Genomic DNA, 24,290 nt, shown 5'->3' on the forward strand with positions numbered 1-24,290 from the left:
GTGCCTGGCCGCCGCCGCCCGCGCCCTGCTCCGCCGCGGCCCCGGCGCCCGCTCCGGCGCCCGGGGTGATGCCATGCCCCGCAACCACGGCGGCGGGGAGGAGGGCGGCTCCGCGGGGCTCTGGGTGAAGAGCGGCGCGGCAGCGGGCATGAAGGATGTGGAGTCGGGCCGGGGCAGGGCGCTGACGAGCTCGGCGGCCCGCGGCGACGGCCTGCTGCTCCTGGGCACCGGCGGCGCGGCCGCCCCCGCCGGGCTGCGGGAGGGCCGCCGCGGGAAGCACGGCGCCCGCATGAGCCTGCTGGGGAAGCCGCTGTCGTACAGCAGCGGACCGAGCTGCCGCAGGAACGCGAAGTACCGCCGGCTGCAGAACTACCTGTACAACGTGCTGGAGCGGCCCCGCGGATGGGCCTTCGTCTATCACGCCTTCGTGTGAGTACCGACCCGCTCCCCTCTCCTCCCGTCCCGTCCCGTCCTGTCCTGACCCCTCCCGTCCGTTCCACGGGCCGGCGCCCGCACCTGTCCTGAGCAGAGCCCCGCCGCACCGCGCGGCGCGTACCGCCCCTCCTGCCCCTCCGGTCCCCGGGCATCACTCCGTGCCGGGGCACGGGGTGGACAAGTACCCCGAGAGTCGCGCTGAAAGTGCCCGAGAGGAGTCAGTCAGCAGAGGTGGGGGAGCCGCTGCCACCTGCGGCGCGTCTCTCTGCGGGCGGCGGAAAATCCCGCGCAGCCCGAGGTGGGAGGTGATGGGGGGAAAGCTCGGTTAACCCGGCAGAGAGAACCGGCGGAGAGCATGGCGGGGAGCACATATTCTCTGGCCTCCCGGGCGCCCGAGGCCACCGGCTTGCGCAGGGGGAGACTGTGCGGGGCACCCGCTGATGGCACTCGCCGGCCTCGAGGTTAGACGGAGCGAGGGGTGTCGGTGTCTGCCGGGTCCTCCCCGCGACGGCGGGGCGCAATGGGTACGCCAGCGGTACCCACGGCGCGTGTGCTGCCGAGCGGACACCGAGCGCTACGCGGTTTGAAAAGTTACCGCCGCGGAGCCGCAGCGCTCGGTTCTGCCTCCAGCGTATTTTCCGGGCGCGCCTGGTCCCCGCCTCGCAGGGAGTGCGGGTGACGGCGCCTTCCCACGCGAGTGCTCGCCGCGGGTGCGCGGCGCCTCGGGATGCTGCGCCCCAGCTGCGGCCACCTGCCGCTGGCAGCGCCGGGGCCGCCCGGGGCAGGGCTCAGCGAGCGGCCGCCGCGCTGGCGGCTTCTCCGCCGGTGCCTTCCTCTGCTGCGCTTTTGATCTGAGCAAGTAACGGCTCCTGTCACCCTCATTCTGAAAAAGCCCCTGACGGAAATATATGTTCCGTATCATCGCTCAGTGGAGAGCGGTACTGTCACCGCGCTGCGAAACTTGTGCTGCTTTAACTTCAAGAGGCTCGCTCGGGACACCTGTGTGAGGGCACCTGTGCCTGTCACTGCTTGCAGTATCCTTGGGGTCAGCCATGTTCCTCAGTTCATTAACAATCCCCTGTTTTTATGGGTTTTGGTAATATTCAGGGGAAAGGCCCTGCTCAAAATCCATTTGGATGGCTGAGCAAAACATGCAATACCGTCTGGCAAGGAGTTGTGATAATGGATCATATTTATAGGTGAAAACGTTTAACAATTACAGAGGAAGGAAATAAGGCATTACTGTATTGGGGATATAATACCGGGTATTGCTACGTCTGACTACAGGCAATACATCATAAATGAACCAGAATATTTAACTGATATGCTGTAAGTAACTGTATTTGTTCCATGATAGTCGTGTAAATCATCCTAAAGGTTGCAGCATCTTAGCTAAAAAAGCGACAGTTCCCTAAAAGCTGTTTGTCAGCATAAAGAATGCTCCTCTCCCAGCAGTAGGGGAACCACCAAATCTTACTTTAATAGCAGCTGTTGTAAGTAAAAAGGTGCCAAAACATGGCAGTCTGATTAATAAGATACTTTGTGGATAGATTCATTTAGTAGATGACAATTGCTATAGATAGAAAGCAGTAGAAATACACTTAATGTCATATATTATTCAGTAAAAGGATTTTTGTCCACTCAGAGAATCTTTCCATCCTTTCTGTTTTACTCTGAAAATCAACTCTTACACTCGAAATTTTCTTCTTGGAGGGCATTTATTTGGTACATTTTACTGTCTGGGTTCTTACAGGTGTTATCCTGTGGCCTAGATGGATGTAAATTAGTGTTGTGACAATCATCAAAATATGTACTAGGAATGTATTTTACTGCAGTGCCTAAAGTTGCCATACAAAATCTGCAAATTATAGTTTTGTACCTTTTTGTTTGAGTTCATGATAGAAATCTTTAAAACCAGAAAAGTTCAAGTTGGAAATACAGGTGGCAAGTTTAAACCTTAAAAAAAAAAAAAAAAGCAGTAAATTTCCAAACGGAGTGGAGTCATGACACAGCAGCGCTGTAAACAAGGAAGATTGCCAGCTGCGTTTAGATAATTGCCTGCATAGAAAGAGTGCCAGTTTTAATTTTTAATTGCAAATGGCAATTTTGGCAGATGTAATGTGAACATTACATCTTTTATCTGAACAGATCTGTGGGAAAGAGCTTGAAACATTACTGTAGTATAAGACACCTAGTAATAATATTACCTTTATGTATCTGACACTGATACAGTGTTTAAGGTGCATTTGAAGTTCCATTGGATTTCAGTTTGACAGCCACCCTTATTGCCAGTCTACAAATTATTTTGATGTATTTATATAATTCTGATTTAATCACAGCCAGATAATAAGATAATATTTATGGTGTTTCAGGCTCATTTTTTTCCAGCCACCTGATCAAATATAGTTGCATCTTGGAAAACAGGCTTTCTTACAGAATTAAAAACCAAAACATAATAAAAAAGCCTCAACTATTTGAAAAAAAAGTATTGAGACAAGTAGTATAGAGTGGCAAAGATATTACAAAGTACGTGGACGTGATGTCTGCTTTTACCACTGCTAAGATATTCTTGACTGCAGTGGAGCCCGTTATAGCTCTGTACTATTTCTGTTACAGGAAAGGGCTATCTGGGGTGAGACCTTTTTGAGTAGCTCATTGGTCTCCTGAAACCTCACTCTGATATGCAGGTTGAAGTAATGCAAGGGTGGTTACAGACTTTTGGTTTAAAGGCTTTGATCTAGCGGTTTGTTAAATTTGCGTGTTTGTTTTTTAAATAGGATCTAGGGACTTGAAAATGTGTTACAAATAAGAAATCATTCCTGCAGTGATATTTTCATTTACCATTTCCATAGGGGAAAACACTTTAGACCTGAGAAGTATGCCCAGTTAACTCTTGTTTTTTCTTTTTGCCCTTTCAAATAAGAAGAAAATAGGCCACCTAAGGAATGAGTGTTGTGACCGACATTCAGAAGTCAATCGATCAGTTTATTTGTAAATACAAACTAGCCAAATTCTAGAAAAGACTGCTATTCTGCAAACTTCTGCAACTAGGGGAAGAAGTTACTCTTGAGCAAAGGCCTTTGATTTCAGTAAAGTTGTGCTGGGGAGCAAAGCCATAAATTATGTGTGTCTTGACTCCTTTTTTGTGCACCTCAGTAGTTCTTTACTTGGAAAGCCTTATTAAAATTCAAGATCTTTCCTGCAAGTTTTTGAAAACCTTCTTTTCAGATACCACAGTTTCCTGTTCTTAATCATTCAGGGGCGCCAAAATATGAACACTTATAAAATCAGAAAAGAACATTCATACCATTTGTGTGTAATGAGTCAGTAACTTAAACTGCTAGTAAAATATTTATGCCACACCGCATCACCTACACATGGAGCCATGTGCATATTTAACACGTGTGCTTGCATTAAAAGGCTGTGATATTGTGACTGTTCAAAAGCATTGTCTTGGGAAGTCATAGGATTTCTTTCTGGTTTTGATGTTGCAGTTTATTATGGCTTGTTTCATGTGATAAAAATGTATAGCCATTGCCTTAGAATGATCAAAGGGGAATTCCAGATTTGTTGTAAATTTAATTCTGGGTTTCATCTTCAGTTATCATAAGGACTTTGTATTATTTTTGTTCTTAACTGACATTCTGAAAATGAGATGGCATGAGATGTTCAGAAATAAAATACTCCTCTTTGATACTGTTTATACTGGTAGGATATAATTAGTTGCATAAGTTTCCTAATTTAACGTGCTGGATTTATTTCAGGAATAATAAAGTTTCTGTTTCTTACTGACTTCTTTGTAATATATTCCATGCAGAAGTCTTTAACATTTGTTGTGGGGATGTCCTTCTCTTTACAAAGCTACCAGCTTTTGCTCTGGAAGTTTCTGAATCCCAAATCAATCACACATCTGGATGTGTGCACAAGGATGGCAGCATTTTGCATGACCTGTATTGATAGGTCTTCATGGGCATCCTCCATTGGTCACTGCAGAAGATAAGAGACAGTGTTAGTTGAATTGCAAGAGCCTGTATGATGTTATTCGTGTCTTTTGCGTTATTGATGGAAGAAGACTGAAAAATTATTTCTGGAAAAAATCTAATGATGGCATCAAAGATTTAACTAGCTATTTTAGCCTTCCAGATCTGCCAGAAAGGATACAGCTTAGTAATGATCAGAATGGCTTTTGAACAGCAGGTCTTTGCATGTGAGCTAACAGAGCTGCATCACACCGTGCCCTTGGTATAATTATGGAGGTTCTGTATTCTGATTAGGAAACCAATAACGTGCAACAGCCGAAGGACTTGCTTTTTTTCATACTATTGAAAGTAGGAGAAATGATTTTATATCTTTCTTTTTTCCATCTTATGGCATCTAATGAACCAATTCCAGGTGCTCTATTGGTAGGTCTTCAGCTTTCATCTTTTCAAGCACCATTTAAGAGTCAGGATCTTGTGCTGTTAGGGTAACAACATATTTCTATATGTTTATAAAAACAAATAATAGCATGATATTTACAAATTAAAAAATAATAAGGTTGACAACATGAATATGTAGCAAATAAAATCTTATTAGTTACTGAGGAGGTAAAAATTTAAATCTCTTTAGCTGTAGCACCCAAACTTTAGTAGGCATTTTCTTTCAGGGAGGATGAGTGATAGTAGATGTTTAGATGCACTTCAGTATAAATCTGCAGTGATTTGTTGCATTTGAAGCAGTCTCTGATTCTATACATGTGCATATTTCTCACCTACATGTTGTTTTGGAGGAACCTTAGGAAGTTACCCAGTCCAGCTTGGAGATACACTCTTCCCAGTTGTGTGAGACAGCTTTGTCTAAATGTCTTAAATTTCACTGGATGGAGGTCCCACCACCTTGCTGAGTAACCTGCAGATCTGCAACACCTGTCTGTTGAAAAAAGAGGAGGTTTGACATGGGGAGAGAAGAATGGAAGTGCCACCCTGAACCTCCCAAGTGGCAGTTTATGATCATTGTTCCTTTATATATGTTCTGTCACTGCTGAGAAGATTTTGGCTTCTTTATCATTGTGATTTCTGTTCAAGTAGATTCAGGCTGCTGCTACGACACCTGTTAAATCACCCTTCTGTCAGACCAAACATGCTCAGCTCCATCAACTGCTCCAAGACAAAAGCGCCTGAGTGTCTTGGTTGCTCTCCAGCATCTCCTTTGTCCTCTGCACACTGTTGATTGTAGCTTAATTAAGTTTCCTGAATTGGATGAAAGTACAATTGAACTAATATTTTGCAATAATTTCAAATAATTTGTAGCATCAAATGGAATACCAATGATTATTCAATTAATAATAGTGATTTCCCTATTCATAAGAATAAGCATAATTAATATACTTAACAATACTCATAAAAATGCAGTTAAATTTTTCTTAATTGTTTCAGTGGAAAGGAAAAGCACATGGTTTGTTACTTTATTAATCTTCTTTTTATGGAGAAAATATATAGAAGGAAAACCTTTTATTCCTAGACAATGTGAACTGCTGACAGTGCAAATAAATCTCACTGTGGTAAGGTAGTTATTTCTTACTAATTCAAAGGTAAAACTTATTTGTCAAGTGTTTAATGTTCTTACATGGCTCATATTTTCATTAACATAAGTGGTGAAAATTAATGAAATCTGCAACTGATTTTAATTGAAGCAAAAGTGCATCTTCTGCTCTCAGGTAGAAAAGATGGAGTAGAAAGCATGAATAACACTATCTAACAAAAAGTCTTTAGCATGTATACATAGTAGACATAATTTACTATGTTATTCCTAATGAGGCAGATGTTTATTTCACAATAAATGTTGCTTTTTCCCATTAACATTAACACCCAAACCATTTCCAAAACCATTAACATGATACAGCATGCATTCTTGGATTTTTTAATTAATGTTGGTGCATTGAGAGTCCCTTGTAAATGTGTTGAACAAAATATACTGAGTTTGGGGAAAATCACAATTTTTTTTTCTCCTTGTTTTCTCTGTGAGATTTTTTGTTTCTTTTTGTAAGTTGGTTTTACAGATTTCCTGTAAGAGAGCAGATGTAGATTACCCAAGGGATTGCCACCACAGGTCAGTTAAGGTAGAAAATTCATGAACTGTACAGTTTGTTAATTGCGAAATAATTTTAAGGAGTTGCCCTTTCATGTGCAAACCCCCCCTTCCTTTAAAGATATTAATTAAAAGTTCAAAGGCTGTCTTATAGGTCAGCTGCACCTAATCAAGAAATATTTTCAATTTTCTGTTGAGCATTAGATTTACCTTGTGCGAGCTATCTGAGTTGCAGTGTAATTGCGTTACAGGAAGCTCAGCAAAACGTTCATCATTTGGGGCACTGAAGTGTAGTCTCAGACAGTGTCTTCTGCTTGAAAGACTATGTGATTATTTCTTAATATATACAGACTGGTCCAGTGATTCAGAGGTGGACACAGTCCTCCAGCCAGATGTATCTGAAATTTTCTGTTTGGACTTCATCCAAGAAAATCTTCAAACATAAATGTGTGTGTTTTCCTCAACAGAGATGGACATAAATATGTCTCTAAGCATTTTCTTGAAGAGTGAATAATTTTCAAAGGCATGAAGTACCTGCAGCTTCCTTTCATTATTCTATTGTGCATTCAATGGGTAATTCACTTTTTTCTTCCCACTTGTATAGAATGAAGTTTAACAAATGAATCATGCCCTTAAACTGATTAGAAATAATGAAGAAAGGAAATTCAGTACCTGCCCACGTCTTGATTAATGCAATATATTCCTGTTTGTCTTGGCTTCCTTCTTGCTTTGAGACTCCATAGTTTGATCAAGAAAACGTATTAATTCCTTTTGAGACTTCTGTAGCTTTTAAATTCTTTTATTGTAGTCATACCTGATATCATATGAAAGAACAGACCGGTGCCAGGAGTCAAATATGACCAAACCAAGAGAATAAAATCTTTATGCTTTGAGAAAAAAAATTCTAGCGTACACATTCAGATACGTCCTATTTCACTTGTGTCATAGATTAGAACACTTGCACACGCTCTTGAGGTCATTCAGTCAGAAATAGCATCTAACTTCTCCTAGGGCATTAAATTTAATTGCTTTACGTGGCCTAAGCTCATCCATAACTGTGGTATCTGAGAATTACCCATTAGAAGTAAATGCACGAATCTTTCCCTTCGAAGCTCTTGTGACAGGAGTGCACTTAAAATTTACTGCTGGGGCCTTTCTGAATATGCCTAAGAGTCCTGACACACTTGAGAGGGTCTTTTGTGAGAAAATGAAGATAAAATACTGTTTTGGATGCATTTTTGTAGGTAGTGGGGATGGAGGACCATGATCCTTGGCAGTGAGTTTGAAAATGTGGGTCATTCTCTCTGTGAGAAAAGTCTGTATCAGTAAGTGTGTCTTTTTAAGGGTGAAACTCACCTGTCATAGGAGAAATAACAAGTGATGGCTCAGTGGAAGCTGGCATGATGAGGCTGGCGTGATATCCACACTACTGCGAGGCTGGTAAGCAGGTGATGTCCTCTTCCCATCAGGTGGCCCAGCGCTGGAGAAGAGGACTTACCATGTTTCCAGAAAATCACACAGCAAATTCATCAACTTGAAAATCCCTTTTACATCTGAGAAGGTTTTGCTGACTGAGGTCAGAAGAAGTCTCTAAATTCATTAGGAGGAAAGAAGTCTCTTTTTCTGTTTACATCTCTCTGCAGTTGATACTTATCTGTAGAGTCAGGTTTATTCACATGCACCAGAAGAATCATTGCCACAGGAAGGAGCACAGTCTTGCTCTTTGCAGCCCTGCGCAGAAGGATCTGTATAGATGGCAGGAAATGTAAAGCTGTGTGTGAACGAGCTACTTGCTGGTATCTGTGCAACAGGGAGGGAGGAAGGAAGAGCCTGTGCTGGTAGGGGGAGGGTTTTTCTTAGACCTGTTCCTCAGACCCTCCTGAATGTAGTTATGAGAATTTAGAAGCATAGAATCATAGAATCATTTAGGTTGGAAAAGGCATTTGAGATCATAGAGTCCAACCGTAAATCTAACGCTGCGAAATCCACCACAAAACTGTGTCCCTGAGTTCAATATCTACCGCAGGTCTTTTAAATACCTCTAGGGATGGGAACTCAACAGCTTCCCTGAGCAGCCTATTCCAATGCTTGGCGATCCTTTCTGTGAAGAAATTTTTTCCTAATATCCAATCTAAATCTCTCCTGGCACATCTTGAAGCCACTTCCTCTTGTCCTATTGCTTGTTACCTGGAAGAAGAGACCAACCCCACCTCGCTTCAACATCTTTTTCTCATGCCTTTGGCCACAGCTGCTAGTTTTCACTAGATATGTTAATAAAATGTTGCTTCCTCGAGGAGGTTCCATTACACTTCATGTGCAGCTATGGTTAGTTGCAGTAAGTATGCATGCTCTCAAGTGATTTATTTAGCTTCTAGTTGTTGAATCTCTGCATGTTTCTGTCTTTGATATGTCCCAACTGCATTTTCAGACTGAAGATAAAGCAGAATTTAGAATAAAAGACGAACAGCTTTGCTAATGTCTGGGGGTGTTGTAAATTTTTATATAATACAATTTGCTCAAGCAGATATATTTCTTTCCCCTTAAGCTTAGAAACAAGAGATTTCATTTGTTTGATGGTTGGAGATACTGTCTGGAAGGGAGTTATCCTTCCTCAGAGTTATACTGACTGCTGACTGAACCTGTGGTTTGTCTTTGCAAATGATCTGTTTGCTGGGTGGGGTATTGGAGTTGAGAGGTTATTGTTGGCTATGATGAGACAGATGATGGTCCTGAATTACAAATACTCTTTGGAAGGAATTTTGATTTTCATCCTGAAAATGCTTGTAGCCATACTTTTTAGTGGTTTTATTAATAGATTTAGGCATTTACAGGGTAATTACTAGAAACCATCAAACTGAGCATTGATAAAAGCTCTATCAGGAATTCAGGAATGATGGCAAAAACTCATCTGAATTAGAGAGACTTTATAAAGCTTCTGAAGTTATACTTGAGAAATTCTTCTGTGGAGAGAGGAAGGCCTAATCTGAAATCAATTCTCCTACATTATATGTGGGCAGTCTGCATGAGATTTTGCTGTTTGGAGATATTACATGGGGAGAGTTATGGTGAGACCATTTGTGGCATTGCAGAGGCAGAAGTTATCTAGGTGGGAACACAATCATTGAGAGGAAGGAGAATTTATGAATGTCTACTTGGCTGTAACTGCTTGACTGATACTATATATTACTTTCAGATTAGAAATGTGTTGTCTTCCATTAATAATATGTTTTTAATATTTTTTCCCCCTTTTCACCTGTGTTCTGTAGAGAGAAAGCTGAAGCAATAGTATGAGTGAACTTACTGGATTTATATGTAAAGAAAACATGGTATTGACCTTTACATTTTTCTTCCATCGAGGTCTCAACCCTGTATGCAGATCTGAGGAAATAATCAGTAATATCAGAACACAGAAGTTTGTTCACTACCTGATTGTGTTCCTGATTGCTTTTCCTTTGGTAAATATTCATTTAAATCTTGCTGAAGCTGAGCCTCAGCTAGTTTATTCCCATTTGGGTCCAGTCTTTGCTGGAGCTTAGGTAACTTTTTAGCTGCTCTTACAGGTCATTTTAGGGGAAGGGCTGCAGCTGGACACCAAGATGCAGTCCAATGTCTGACCTCCAGCATGGCTACATCTGCACTTGGAGGAAAACCTGGGGAGATGCATCTGAAATACCCTCCAGTATTTAGAAAGTTGGTGAGAAACACAGTCCTCAGGGACTTTTTTCTGCAGAAAGGGATTCAGTCATTCTTACTCTTGCCCAGGGAATTTGTCCTTGAAACCGTTACTGAGTTAATAATATTCATGAAATTTAAAAGACATCTAAAAATATAATAATATTAGATTAAATGTTATTGCTGGTGTTCATGAATGGGAAAGCTGGAGCTGAGGTAACTGTACCAAACTGAGCACAATACCAGACCAGTAAGTGTCAGAAGAGAAGTATTTACTTGGAGAAATCCTTTGTATGATTTTGCTCTCCAGGATTTTTTCATATGCGCATATCTGTAAATTATCTCACCACAATGAAAGCTCATGGCATTTTTTTTGGCTTGCCTTTATCACCAGCTATAGGAGGTAAATAATAAATAATATAATGGATAGTGACGGAAAACTCAGATATGTTAAGATAAAACAGCGACATTTCAGATATGATCTGTATCTGGAAGATAAAATTTAATAGCAGAGTGCTCAGTTATTTAAGAAATATGATTTTATGAAATTTTGATTGTGTTCTTCAGGCTTATTAATCCATGAGAAAATTGTATTCTTCTCTGTCTTAAGTATAAAAGAGCTAAATCTCTATGAAGTAAGACTTAAATGAAAACGATCCTGGCTGAAAATGTGAACAGATGTAAAGATTTTGAAGTAATTTACAGAAGAGTCAGTCAAGAGATCTGAAGTGTATTTTGGTTTTGGAAATGGGATCAGTATATTAGAGAGGCCCATTCATCTCCCAGTCTATATTTAGCATCCTGCAGTGAACCAGTGACTGCCTTCATCCCAGTCCAGCGTGTATCACAGTCTTGTCTTATGACCCCACAGGGTATCTGCTGTAGTCAGTATTTTGAGATGGCTCAGTAATAAATTCTGTCTTTCGGCCTTGTCTTTAAACGTGAGGCATGCTGTAATGGATATGTGACCTTGGCAGGTTATGCTGTTCCAAGTATGGATCTATGGATTAATTTCGAACTGAGGGCTGCCTTCCCTACCTCTAGAGGGTGTGCAGGTGGCGGCAAAAAATCACTACACATGCAGTTCATAGTGCTTTGTGGCAGAAGAATAGAATTGTTATCTTGCAGTCTAGCCCTGGGGATTGCTGGTTACAAGTTCTAAAAACTCATTAGCATGTTAACTTGATTAAAAACAGTAATTAATGAAGAACTCTGGAAAATGGTTAGAACACCCTGTGAAAATCATGGCACATAGAGGTACAGTTCTGACGGATGTCGTTTACTGATCTGCAAATTTTTTTCAAGTAACGAATGCAGAGTATAGAAGTTCATGATTAAATAATCCAGGTATTTAAATAATCCTGCATTTTTCTAAATCACTGCAGACAACAGTTGTCACTGTCTTTTATTCAGGATGGTAACCCAGACATCATTGTTGAGATGGACCTTTATAATTGCTAGCATGATTTCTGTCTACCTAATATCTCAAAGGTATGACCTATCTGTCACCACAGCTCCAATTATTGTGCAAACTCTTAATATTTCAGTTCTTGCAACCTCCTTCTGTCTGGACTTAGCAGTATGCTGTGTGCTCATCCCTGTGGCTGTAAAACCCCTGCTCCTCAGCAGCTCCTCTTACTGCTCCCCCCTTGCCTAGGGAGGAAGTTATTTCTCTTCACTTTGAATAGCTGTAAAAAGTATCTGGCTAGTTAATTTCTAAAATTACATTTATAAGTGAATAACAAAACCAGGCAATCAGCTTTGCATGTTTCATTAAGTGGAAGGAAACAACAAATGGAACTGTTCCTTTTTGCTGGGTCTGACAGCCTCAGCAGCATATGATAGAACCGCTTCTCATACACCAATAAACTATTTGACAGCAGTAGACTAACATGAGTGTGTTTCTAACTTACTGCAGCTAAACCTAACTTCAGTAAACCTGTAACTAAACCTATGATGTGTTTTTTTCCAGTCACTTTTTGAAAGTGTCATATATTTTGGCAAATGCTGAACTGTTGCATGAGCTGGGAATTTCATTGTTTAACAATTTTATGAAGATTAATTATCACATGGTCGATGAGAGTCTCCTTCTTGCGTTATTTCTTTTTGTCTGAAGGTGCCGAGTTAGAGAAATGGATGACTGGTGGAAGAACAAGCAGAATGGCAACACAGCTTTTCGGCATGTGGCAGGGAAACTAGGATGCAGATGACTTAATAGTGCTAAACATACACCTAGTTTTACAATTTTCTCTGAGGTTGGGAGCTAAAAAAGCTGCCCAATTAAGTTGCTAATAAAGACTGGTAAGAATAAAGGGAAAACATCAGTGGGGTACCATGGAAGAACATACTGAAATCAGTCTCATGGGCTCTTTGAAACAGGTTGATGTCAAAATCCTAGGGCTTGACAATCTTTGAGGAAGGTACACATGAACTGGAATAGTTGTTCATTTTCAGGTGTGTTTTTAGGAAGCTGCATCTCCCAAAACACACTTCTACATCTGTACACGTTTGCAATCTCTAGTATGGAACAAGGATGAACCTAATGCCCTTGAGATAGTTTCATTAATTGCAAGTGATCATAGTGCTGTGATAGCATCACTTGGTCTTTTGGGACATTCTACCAAACCTCTAAAACTGTGTATAGGTTTTGTGCAAATTCTTCAAAACCAGGAGTGAAAAAGAGTATTTCTGCTCATGACCCTGGATGAAACAGCAATCCAGATCTTTGCAACTAAATGTCTTAAATACTTTTTCTATCTTACAAACTGACCTGTGGATGACAGGTGTTTAAAATTGGTTTACATCAAGGTAGGTAGGTGTCCAGATAGGCTGAGTCCACTGTGCTTGCTGTTTCAGTTCTGCATTGAATCATTCAGTACACTGTGTTTATTAAATCAAACCTTTGTCTTCCCCAAAGACATAGCAAATAACACTGCCAGCTCTTGTATCCTGAGGGGAAAAAAGAAAACCAAAATCACAAAAAACCCTGCCAAAAAAGCCCCCAAAAACCCCCCCAAACCCAAAACAAACAAACCAAAAAAAACTCCACAAAAACCAACAAAACCCATTGGAATTTTTTTTTCTTTTCTTCATGTGGAGAGTCATGTCAAGCTTTTGAGTCTGAAGTGTTTCTAAATTCTTTTTCCAATGGAAAGATGAAAAAATTATTATTTTTCTTCTTTGAGTATATAGGTGTTTTCTAATTATACCACTGTCTTGGGGTGACTTTATGATGTGTATCCCATATCGCTGCCCTATGCCCAGAAATTAAGATGTAAGACTTCAATTTGAGTGGCTTTGTAGCTACTCTGCCAGTAAATTTTTTCTTCTTTTGCTTGTGGCCAGTTGGTTTCCTAAGGGACTAATGATCTTTTCTTACCTCTGTGCTCTCTGATTAAGTCAAGTTTTCCCTCAGAGCATGAAGGAACTGGAACCTAAAGGCTTACTAATGGTCACCCTTGTAAGAGGATCCCGTGGACATTGCTGAGGGTGAAAAGAGCACAGCTTTCAGCACCGTGGTTTATTTCCTTTGAAGTTTCAGCACCATCCTGGCATTTACCTCACACTGGTTTGGCTTTCAGAAAACTCTCTGATGCATTCAAGCATGTAGATATTTATAAATATATATATGTATATATAAAAGCACTGACGTACACTGCTGCCTCCATTAATAAAAGCAGTGAACATGATTTATATTTTGTTGAGTCAAACACTAGTACTTTTTGATAAAGAAGTCTTTAGCAGGTACAAACAGCAGGCCAAATCCTAAAGCTGTTTACTAGCCGTTAATTCCAGGCTCAATCCAGAAGCTCTTACTCAAGCAAAATGGCTGTAAAGTAATAGGATGCTTTATCTTATTATCCTTGAATTTTGTAAGAGTGGTGTGTGATTTTTTTTTTTTAATTGTGCAGGTTTCTGTAAACCCCTCATCATTGGTATTGTGCAGTCTCATGAGTGACTGCTTGTGCAGTGTGAACTGTGGTGTATTGTATGGTAAATCACCGTCAGCTGCAATGTATCACAGTACGCTGTAGACAATGTTTTTACATTTTTGCTTTAATTATTTGCAATGAGTAAGAGAGACTAAAAGTAGCAAAATACTTTGACTTGAAAAGTAACCATTGAAATACTGCTGCAAAAGTAACCATAGAGTTTGGAAAATTATATGGTACAAAATAACCTATTTTCCTACATACGGTTTTATTCATTTCTGAAAATGATTGTTCTTTTGCAGGCGTGGAGATCTGGATATGTTTCCAATGTAAAATGAATAGGAAATATGACAATTGTTCAAATAGCTCTCAAATGTATTTTAGTTTAAGAGCTGATTGTATATTATGTTTGCAGCCTTTGTGCAAAGCAGTGTTTAACAGCAGAGTTTGTTCCATAATGAACATAGATGAAGACTGTTCTTTATATTATCAATCTAAAAACCTGCATGTATTAATATAATGCTGCTGATGTTAAGTTGCCCCATTGCTTGGAATTTATTGCCACATTGCTTGACACGTAGCTGTCAACTAAAAGAACTCCTTGCAACTCCAACTTAAGACTTATCACTTCCCATTTAGAAAATGACCTTACAAGTTAGTCAAATGACTGGACTGCTATGGAGCAGCAGCTGTTAGTGGAAAGTTCTCAAAATTGGCATGGATCACTTACTGGTCTCTCCTTTAATTGCTGATATCATTGCCTGTGTACGCAGTGGTTATCAATGACTGTAATTGCTTTATAGTTCTCAGACCGTTCTCTAATGATTATGATTAATTTTTAGCTTTTAAATTGAAAATATCTGAGGATTAATCTACTGGTTTGTTTTGTGCATATTTTAGCAATTTTGTGTAAATTGCTAATTATTAACGACACCCTTGAGGCATGAAAATAAATACTGTAATATTCTCATGTTGAAATATATTTTCTTTTGAAAGCTCTGGGATCATATTTGGCCCAGTTGATTTACATAACTTGCCTGCATAGTACTGTGAAAGAGTAAAATAAACCAGCTCAGCTGCACCTGCTGTCTTCAAGATGTTTCTGAGTGAACAGTCCCAGACAAGCAGGGGGTTTTTGTGGTCATCTCTTTGACCCGTTGCCCACCTGCCCTGAACCACTGCAAAATACAGTGTCTGAGCTCATAATTTTAGCTTAAGGTAAATGACAAATTCTCAGCATGAGCTGCTGCTTAAGTCTGGTTTTTGTACCAGTTCTCTGTTTGTCATTAAAGAAATTAGATCTGTCTGGAAGATTGTCTACAGAGAGGTATGATCATCAAATGAAAACCCTTTGCATTTATAAAGGTTTAAAAAGGTGATTGTTAACAGCTGGTAATTAAAGATATCACTGCTTTAGTGCACTTACCCTCATTTGATGTTTAGTCCTGTTCTGTAATATTCAGTGTGGAGTAGTCGGTTATGTGACTCAAGTTGTGTAAAGTCACAGTTGTGAAAATACTCTCAGCGTAACTGGGTGCAAATATACTTTGAACCTGTTTCCTGTTGAGGAGCTCTTCCTTGCAGTGTGGTGTATGCTAGTACGTTACAACTTGCAACTTGCAGTGTTTTATTGCTTAATTTAAGCATAGTTTGCATTTCTTATGGTTTGATTGGTTGGCAAGGCATGCAGAAATTCTGAGTCAGATGCACCTATTTCTGGATGCCCAATATAATTAGGTGCAGCCCTGAAGCAACATGTTTTGTATAACTTTCCAGGCACACAAAATGCAGAAATATAAGGGAGGGTTTAAAAATTGTTTGGAAAAAAAATTAATGCCATTTAAGTTTGAATTATGATTGTATTTGTTCTGATGAACTTCATAATTATGTGATTCTGCTGCTTTTTTTTTCTTCCCGTTTTCTTTCTGTATTGTTTTTCTTTGTTTTAGTAATTATAACTTTGATACTTATGAAATATACCAGATGAACATTCCTGGAAATGTCAGTGTCCTGCATAACCTTGGAGCAGTTATATAGAAACAGCATGGTCATTAAATTCCACAAATTTCTATTTTCTGTGGCCTTGTCCTGGGACATTGCTGTTGAAAGTGAGTTTTGTTTCTGTAGCTTGTGTAGTCTCGTTTGCATGACCAGCCTGCTAGAAGGTGTGTTGATTAGTGGTACTGCAGTTGGGTGCATGGTGCTGATTGAAAACAGGAGCTTCTTCCAGGAATTATTCACTGCTGCTAATTTTTGGCTCCTAAAAATTGGGTTTGAGTGTGTCGCTAGGAGAGAAAAGCAGTTTGGCTGTAATTGTCTTACTAAAATGGAAGAGTATCCAAAAAAAGGTTTCTGTACATTTGAAGACTAAGATTCTATTGAATTTTTAACTGCATCAATCATGATTAAGTGCTTAATTGCTTGCATGTAAATAACAGAGAAAAATCCGCATGGGTAGTAATTTAGGGAGAAATTAAGTGCCACAGTGTGTAGTATTGGTTTCCTTGAAATACGAGAAATCTATCAATTCCCAGAGCACAAAATCACATTCATCCATTTATTGAAAATACTGCCTCCTAAGAGGAGTGTGTAGAATTTAAAGGCATAGGGGAAAAAAATCAATTTATTATGCATTTTTTTAAAGAAATCCAGAATCTAGTTTTAGTCTTCTTTAGATTTGTTTTTTGAGGTCTGCCCCAGTTTTCTTGGCTTCATTTGAGAGATGGTGTCCCACATCATCTACCCTTGGCTGAGTGCAGGCGTGGTTTCCTCTGAGTGGTACCAGTAAATGTGGCTGTGCGTGAAACCAGGCTTGCTTTTTGGTGCTCGTAGGCTGCTGGCCTGCTGGTGTTCTGGTAGTCACTTCAAATCTGGGTAGTCAGTCTAGTCTGAAGTGATGTGACTGCTAGGTTTGGTACACTGTGTTTTCACAGTTATGGTTAGTTAGGCTTTTTCCTTTTTGTCCATCTTCATTTATTTATTTTTTTTTTAATAGAGGTGTTTTGAGTCTTGTTTATTTCCCTTACTAAAAATCGTTCACATGTGATTTTTTTCTGTAAAACCTTTTATTAAAATTAAAAAGATTCCATTTAATATATAGATATTGCAACATTTTTTAAATAGTTGACTAGATTATTCAATTTATTTTATTTAAAATATATTTTATAGTCCAATTAAGTAGGTAATAATAGGAAATACATTCCCTAAAATTCCAGTAAATAATATAGACGACATCTTGAATTTCCAATAGAAGAAAAATGAAGTGACATTGGAGACACAGAGAGTAAAAAAATAAAGCCAAAGCTGAAATTTGGGGAAATTGCTGGGGTATTGTTTAGTTTATTTTTAAAAATTCGGGTGATAATTTTTATAAAAATATCATTCTAAAACCCATGCACCGTAGTTTTAAAAAACTAATATTGGCGTGAATGAACATTTATCCCTTGCTCTGTAGCTTGCAAAACTTTGACATTTCTTTCATGCTTTAAGCTTTCCCTTCCCTTCTGTGATGTTTTCTTTTTGACCCAGCAGCCATGCAGTGGATAGGTGCTCCAGTGCACTGTGAGCACGTTTAGCTGTCTTTTAATGTGTATGCTGGGTTATTCCTCATGCTAAATGCGTACAGAAGCACCATCAAGTGAATCAGTTCCAACAAATTGCAGACCCACCTTTAGGTGGACTCTAGAGCTTTTGTACATAAGTATATATGTATTTGTGTATAAACATGTTGTTAAAGTAGCAGCTCCTGATCTGGAGGTGAAATGATGTGGGCTTTCCTGTTTCCACATCACTGAGGGCTAACTTGCACCAGAACTGACAGGCTGCATCCATCCTGTCTTGTACTTGGCTGTGGATCTCTTCTGGGCATCAAGAGATAGTCCTTAGACATACTCCTTGGGGTTTTTGTCCAAACTATCCAAAAGAATGAGAAAAACTGTGTTGCAGCCCGTCAAAACGGTGGTTTTTTATAGCACAAAACTTAAATCACATGTTTTGTGACCTACTGTTAAGTAGCATGTGAACCAGTTCTGTGGCCACTTCATCCATCTGGTGTCCTTTTCCCCGAATATGAGGGGTTGTGGGAGCAAAGTGTCCCTGAAGACAAACAGCAAAACAGCTGAAGTGTCCAGGAGAGTGGTCCCCAAGACCTCTTCCTGGCCACCTTGCCTTTAGCAGTATAGGCATACCCAAAACTTCACAGACCATGGTGTGGAAGGGACGATTGGCAGTCAGAGCTGGTAGAGAATATTCTTTGTCTTGTGAAAATGTGGGATTTTAAAAATTGCATCCCAAAGTGCAGCAAAGAGTTGGTGTTCACTGTTTTCTAAATCAAATGTAAAAATATGTCTTAGATAAATACTGTGCTTCAGTTTAGCCCCATCATGCCTTTTTTATAATATATTGAGCTTAACTTCACTAAATAGACTTTCTCACCTGAAATCAAAGTTCTTTGCAGACTTCTCAACATTCCTGTGAAGCAGAAATAAAATCAATCATTTCCCTTGATTAAAGTTTGGATACTTGTGAATCGGTATGGTTTCTTTTAGGAGGAATATTTACTAAAAATTCCCACCCAGCCATTCTCTCTCTTCTCCTTCCCCCCTTTTCTCTGCAGATGACCAAAATGTGGAAAAGAGTGAGACTCCCACTAGAGATTTCTTGTTACATTTTTCATGAAGAATTCACAGAGGAGAGGCTGATGCTCTGAGATGAGCTTCTTCCCTCTGCTTGGTGCTCTAAGAAGCACAATTCAGTATTACAGGTACAAAGTAGAGTTGGAGAGCTGAAGGAAAGGGTGGAGAGAAAGGGTGTAAGTCCTGGTGAATACTGGTTAGAAGTATTAGAAGCTGTTAATAGAGTTTGGCAAGCTTTAACTTTTAATCACTTGCTTCTACCCCTCCAGAAAAGACAAATCATTGTGAAAAAGCTGGTGAGTCTTTCTGGGCTGGCTTCTGAAACTTGGCGAGCAAGGGTTCTCTGCCTTAAAACCATAGAAGTTGTATGTGTAAACATGTTTTTCACCCTTTCTTACTCAGACTCTGTGTCTTTAGTAATACTTTCAGTTCAAATCTTAGTGTCTTCCAGGGCTTCTGCTGTAAAGAGCCAAGGACCATGCAGCAGTGCCCTGTTGCAGAGCTAATAACCGCAGCCTGCTGGCTGCAGCACGTAACTGGGCTTGCACAGGACATGCACTGAAGAGACTCACTTTGGTCTTTGCAGTTATCAAGGGCCCAGGTCTTATCCATCAGGACTGCAAACATGGCTCTGTACTGTGGAATGATTAACACTTAAAAACCTTTAATGAACCAGCCACAGTGTCATCGTGCTAGCTGTTCCAGGCTTCTCCTTTTGTCCCACTAGAGATGCAGGCATTTCAGAAGAATCCAACTAAAAGGACGTGTTTGTCCTTCATATAGAATCACAGCATCTTAGAATAGTTTGGATTGGAAGGGGCCTTTAAAGATCATCTTGTCCAATGCCCCTGCAATGAGCAGGAACATCTTCAACTAGCTCAGGTTGCTCAGAGAACCTGGTCTTGAATGTTTCCAGGGATGGGACATCTACCACCTCTTTGGGAAAACCTTATATTTTTGCTTCCTTTTACCTGAAGTCTTGTATATGTTAGTAATATTTTAGAAGTTTATTTTATCCCCCAGCACACATTAAAGAAAGGTGAGTGACTCCCTTCATATGTATTCATCTTTACTTAAGATTTTTCTACATTGATATGTTTTTTTTAAAGACCTCTAATCAAAGTGAGCAGTTCAGGTATCAAAAGCAGCATTTGTGGACTTTATATAAATGTACAAAATGTTTGGACTCATAAATAATGTGTGTAGTACTTTTGTATTTAGTAGTAATATGTAGTGTTTTAACCTTCTTATTTTTATCTGTGCCTGAAATACTTTTAAGATAAAGAAACCTTGCTATTATGCTGCTAATCAGAAGATAATTCAAAGCAAAGTTTCTGCAAGTTAGAAATATTCTTCAGATTGTTTAACATTTCACAACTCCTGGTTGAGGATGAAGCAAGCCAGTAACTGAAGACAAGTTGATGTTACACGCTGGTGTTTCTTCTTTTAAATTTGGCTTGAGGCATAAAATAACAGCTTGAGAAGCCAGTACAACAACCACTAACTTTTATGATTCATTTAAAGCAGTCACAGTTTTAAGCATGAAGGAGTTTTTGAAGCTATTTTCTTGATACAAAAAAAATTATTCATAGAAAAAATATGCCCTTAAGTGTGCCTATGTTTTCCTGGCAGGTGCTGCTGTAACAGTATTGAGGATTTCTTAGATCAGGAAAATAACCTAAAAACTGGAGCTTTTTTAATGTTGTGCTATGAAATACCAATCAAGTGTCGTTCAGCATTGAGTTCTGGGAAAATAGGGTGTGTGTTTGGCAGTTTCTGCTATTCCTAACCTTACTGATCTCAGTTGATAGTTGTTTCTAGAGGGAAACCACAAGGAAGTGCAACAGGAACCTGTTGATCATCCTGCGGTTCTAGTTGCAAGGAACACAGATGGGTGATGACTGTACCACACTCCTGCCCACCAATCTGTCCTGCTGTCTGTCTGCCTCCTCAGGTCCCTGTGCTTTCAGTTTGACATTTGCCTTCTGTATTTCCTTAGTGGCCCTCTCTGGAGGCAAGCTGAAGGGAAGGCCACTAAGCAGAAACATCCATGAATTTGGTAGCTGGAGCTTTGGAGATCCTACTACATTCCCATGGACTTTTTCAAAATTGTGTAATTTAGAAAAGATTCTCCACTTAATAGTTCTCCTGATTAAATTAAGAATTGAAAAATATATGGAATTTAAAAAAAAACCTGTGGGAATTTTTATGTCCACTCCAGGTTGTGAACATATTTTAGTTTAAATAAACATCTAAATGTTTTGTTTGAAATAAAAATATGCATCATTCTGGAAACCAATTGTCCCAGGCCATTTCCATAGTTTCTGTATTTGGTCTGGTAGGAATGCTTGCTGTGGAGGTTCTGGGATCTCCGCGATGACCTGCTACCGAAGGCTTCAGAGTAAAGAAAAAACCAGGTAGCTGATACCCTGCAATATGACTCTTCCCTTTTTCCTCCTGAAACTTCCTGATGATCCAAACTCTCAACATATGTTGGGGAATTGGGGAGCAATGACAGCTAACAGCTCGAGGTCTCAAATTTTTTAGAGATGAGGTTAGAAGCTAGTGCTGGATATCCTCATTTATGGTTCTGGGCTAGCATGCGGACTCCACAGGTTGATTTTTGTAACAAGTGAGGCACAAATAATATATTGAAATTCTGTGGAAGAGGATTGTTAAGGCCACTAAAGTTCCTGGAAGTGCTAGGCAAATGCAGAGCAAACCCACTTGCTGGGCTTGGCTGGACACAGGCATAGTGGGGAACCTGCTCTTTGGCAAACAGGTATTTCTGCTGTGACCTCTATGTTAAGTGAAAAGGAGTTATTGCCTCACATTTTGCAAATTTATTTGGCAGCCGTAACCTTACTTCATGTTCATTGACTGATTCCAAGACAATATTGGTTGCTCTCTTCTCCAAGTCTTGTTCTTTGCATGTGAAGTTAGCAATTAAAAAATGCAAACTATGCTGGGTGAGCAGAGAATTGCACAACCACAGAACAAACTGAGGTGGAAGGGAGCCACAAGGATCATCAAAGTCCAACTCCTGGCCCTGTACAGGACCACCCCCAAGAGTCACACCATGTGCATGAGTGCGTTGTCCAAATGCTTACTGAGCTCTGTTAGGCTGGTCCTGTGACTACTTCCCTGGGGATCCTGTTACAGTGCCCAAACACCCTCTGGATGAAGACAGTTTTTCTAATATCCAGTCTAAACCTCCCCTGACACAACTTCAGGCCATTCCCTTGGGTCCTGGCACTGGTCAGCACAGAGAAGAGATCAGTACCTGTCCCTCTGCTTCCCCACACAAGGAAATCATAGCTGCCATGAGGTCTCCCTCAGTCTCCTCCAGGCTGAACAGACAAAGTGACCTCTGCTGCTCCTCAGCTTCCTCTCAATGTGATTTTAATGAACAGGTAGCCCCTTAAGCAACAAAACAAGTAAAACATGGCATTATGTTTATTTTCTGTTTTGATGCCTTAAGATGATCAGAGCTCATTCTGATGCTTTTTCTTCTGCTGGGACATATTGCAGGTTCCTCTTCCATGGATTTCTGATATGCAACAAGAGCTGTGTCTCATGTGGCACCTTTCTTCGGCACAAAATTTGCACATAATTTCTTGCCTCTGCCAGGTCATTTATTTTCATTAAATATGCAAGAAAGCAAAATTTTTAGTCAATTTTCCTCTCTCTCAAGTCAGATCAGAATCAGCTACTGAGTTGAACAGCCAAATTTCTTTGAGGGGAACCTGGAGTGGATGAGTGGGCACATAAACCACCTGCAGAAGTCCTGTTTCCAGAAGAATCCGACTCCATCCGACTGCTATCTCATCTGTTACTGAAGAGGACGAAACTAACCATATTCCCAGAAGCAAACAGTTCAAGACTATGTGGCATATTTTTTTAGAATACACTAAGAGTTGGGCCAGGGATATCTGATTTAAATGAATGGCAGTAATAAGACTGATCTTCTTGTGCCATAAACATCCATTGTGCTTTACAAGGAAAAAAGGAGTCCTCTCTCTCAAAGGTTAACCTAAACAAAATGCAAACCACAACATATTAAAGTTGTTTTGATATGTAGGTTTCACCCAGGGTCTTTCAGCCACGAGCAAGAGCAGCATTTCCTTTGAATGAGAGTTCTCCCACTAAGGTAAATGTTAAATACCCCCCCACTTGTTATTTAATCCTTAGGGACTAAAAAGGTGATTATATGAAGATGAAAATCACAACCTCTTTATTTTACTAGCCTGGAGGGATGTTGGTGTTAAGCAGTGATAGCTCTTTCTAAGTAGTGGCCAGCATTTGGAACTGTTATCCAAAGAAAACTCTCTAAATGAACTGGGTGCCCACTGGGCTGCAAGGATGGAATAAACTTGGGGCTGCCAAGAAAGCAGAGTATAGGGCACCATTTGGATAAGGCCAGGTGTATGGGGTAGATGGAGGAGCCGTATGGAAAAGGGGCTTTGCACCTTCAGAAACATCCAGAAATGCTTTTACTCCTTAGGGACCTAATGCAACCATGTTGTGGGAAGTACATTAAATTAGATTAAAAAAACCCTTGAGATTGTGTGGAGAAAAACTCACTGAATATATTCACTGTTTCGTATAATAAAAGAACACTTGCATGTTCTTCTTTTCTGCACCTTTGTCTTTCCAGCAAAAGAAGAGTATCTTATTTAATTGCCTTGAAAAATTAGGCTTTTTTAGTCATAAATAGAGACTTTGCCTTGGGTAACTGTTCTGTAGAAAAACAGTTTAGTTGGTAGTGTTTGAACTCTGCTAAATAAGTTTGGTTTGGAGTAAGTTATTTCAGTTTTAAATCAGTTTGTTTTAATATCAGGTGTTTTAGAGTGACTTTGCTCTCTGCACTACACAGAAAATGCAGTATCCTGCTTCGGGAGAATAACATGTAGTCATATCTCTCAGTAAAATTTTCTTCAAGGCTGTACATATTAATTAATATAGTCTCATCCAAATGTTGGAGGCAAAGAAAAATCACATATTGGTGACAAAAGAGGTTCCAACCAAAGTGGCTTTGTTTTTAATTTCGTGGCTTTCATGAGAATGATGATTTTAAAGTCTCTTTATTTTCTACTGCTGATTTGTAGGTGTAACTGAGAAATACTTTCTCTCTTGCGTTTTTTTCTTTCTCCCCCAAATTTAACTCCAATGGATTCAAAACTAAACTCTTTGTTAAGGAATGAGAGCTTTACAGAAATACATATAAAAGTAATAAATGGGATTAAAATTACTGGCATGAAACAAGAGGCACACATCAATAATCCAGAATGACCAAATGCCTTAGAAACAACATGCTCAAGGTTAGGTTCACAGACTAGTTGATTAGCAGGAATGGAGAGATTACGTGTATGTGAGCAAAGACCGTGTATATGTATAAATTAATTCAATTCTAAACTTGGGAGGTAATTTAAATGCAAGACTTGGTTGGCATAATTCATATACCTGAAATTCAAAAAGCAGCAATGGTTTTGCTACATTCCACCCTGTGCCTTTGAATGCCATTACATCTACATGTGGTAAGTGCTGTGGA

The 24,290-nt window shown here is 39.9% G+C and overlaps 1 protein-coding gene and 1 long non-coding RNA gene across 3 annotated transcripts; one reads left to right on the top strand and one right to left on the bottom strand.

Moving 5' to 3' along the window:
- Positions 1-27: 27 nt before the first annotated feature.
- KCNQ5 (potassium voltage-gated channel subfamily Q member 5) lies at positions 28-23,122 on the top strand. The gene is made up of 2 exons (XM_042017101.1): positions 28-429; positions 22,271-23,122. Exons 1-2 carry the CDS (start codon positions 74-76, stop codon positions 22,350-22,352), a joined length of 438 nt encoding a protein of 145 aa, XP_041873035.1. The 5' UTR covers positions 28-73; the 3' UTR covers positions 22,353-23,122.
- Positions 3,447-8,310, bottom strand: LOC121659203. Of its 2 annotated transcripts, XR_006014206.1 has the most exons (4): positions 7,858-8,310; positions 7,174-7,315; positions 5,186-5,343; positions 3,447-4,422 (listed from the first exon to the last, which is right to left on the bottom strand). It is a non-coding gene; the product is annotated as an uncharacterized LOC121659203 (long non-coding RNA). The 2 variants fall into 2 exon arrangements; XR_006014207.1 differs by lacking the exon at positions 7,174-7,315.
- Positions 23,123-24,290: the final 1,168 nt, after the last annotated feature.

The sequence above is a fragment of the Corvus kubaryi genome, unplaced genomic scaffold (genome assembly GCF_017639235.1).
Source record: "Corvus kubaryi isolate FWS band 111438036 unplaced genomic scaffold, C.kubaryi_AGA036_p1.0 split3-73, whole genome shotgun sequence".
NCBI classification, from domain to species: Eukaryota; Metazoa; Chordata; class Aves; order Passeriformes; family Corvidae; genus Corvus; species Corvus kubaryi.

What these genes read in the sequence shown, in the direction of transcription:
- KCNQ5 (XM_042017101.1), top strand. Translation starts at nt 74, where the DNA reads ATGCCCCGCAACCACGGCGGCGGGGAGGAGGGCGGCTCCGCGGGGCTC. An exon ending in TTCGTCTATCACGCCTTCGT is followed by an intron (nt 430 to 22,270) that starts GTGAGTACCGAC and finishes GACATATTGCAG; the next exon opens with GTTCCTCTTCCATGGATTTC.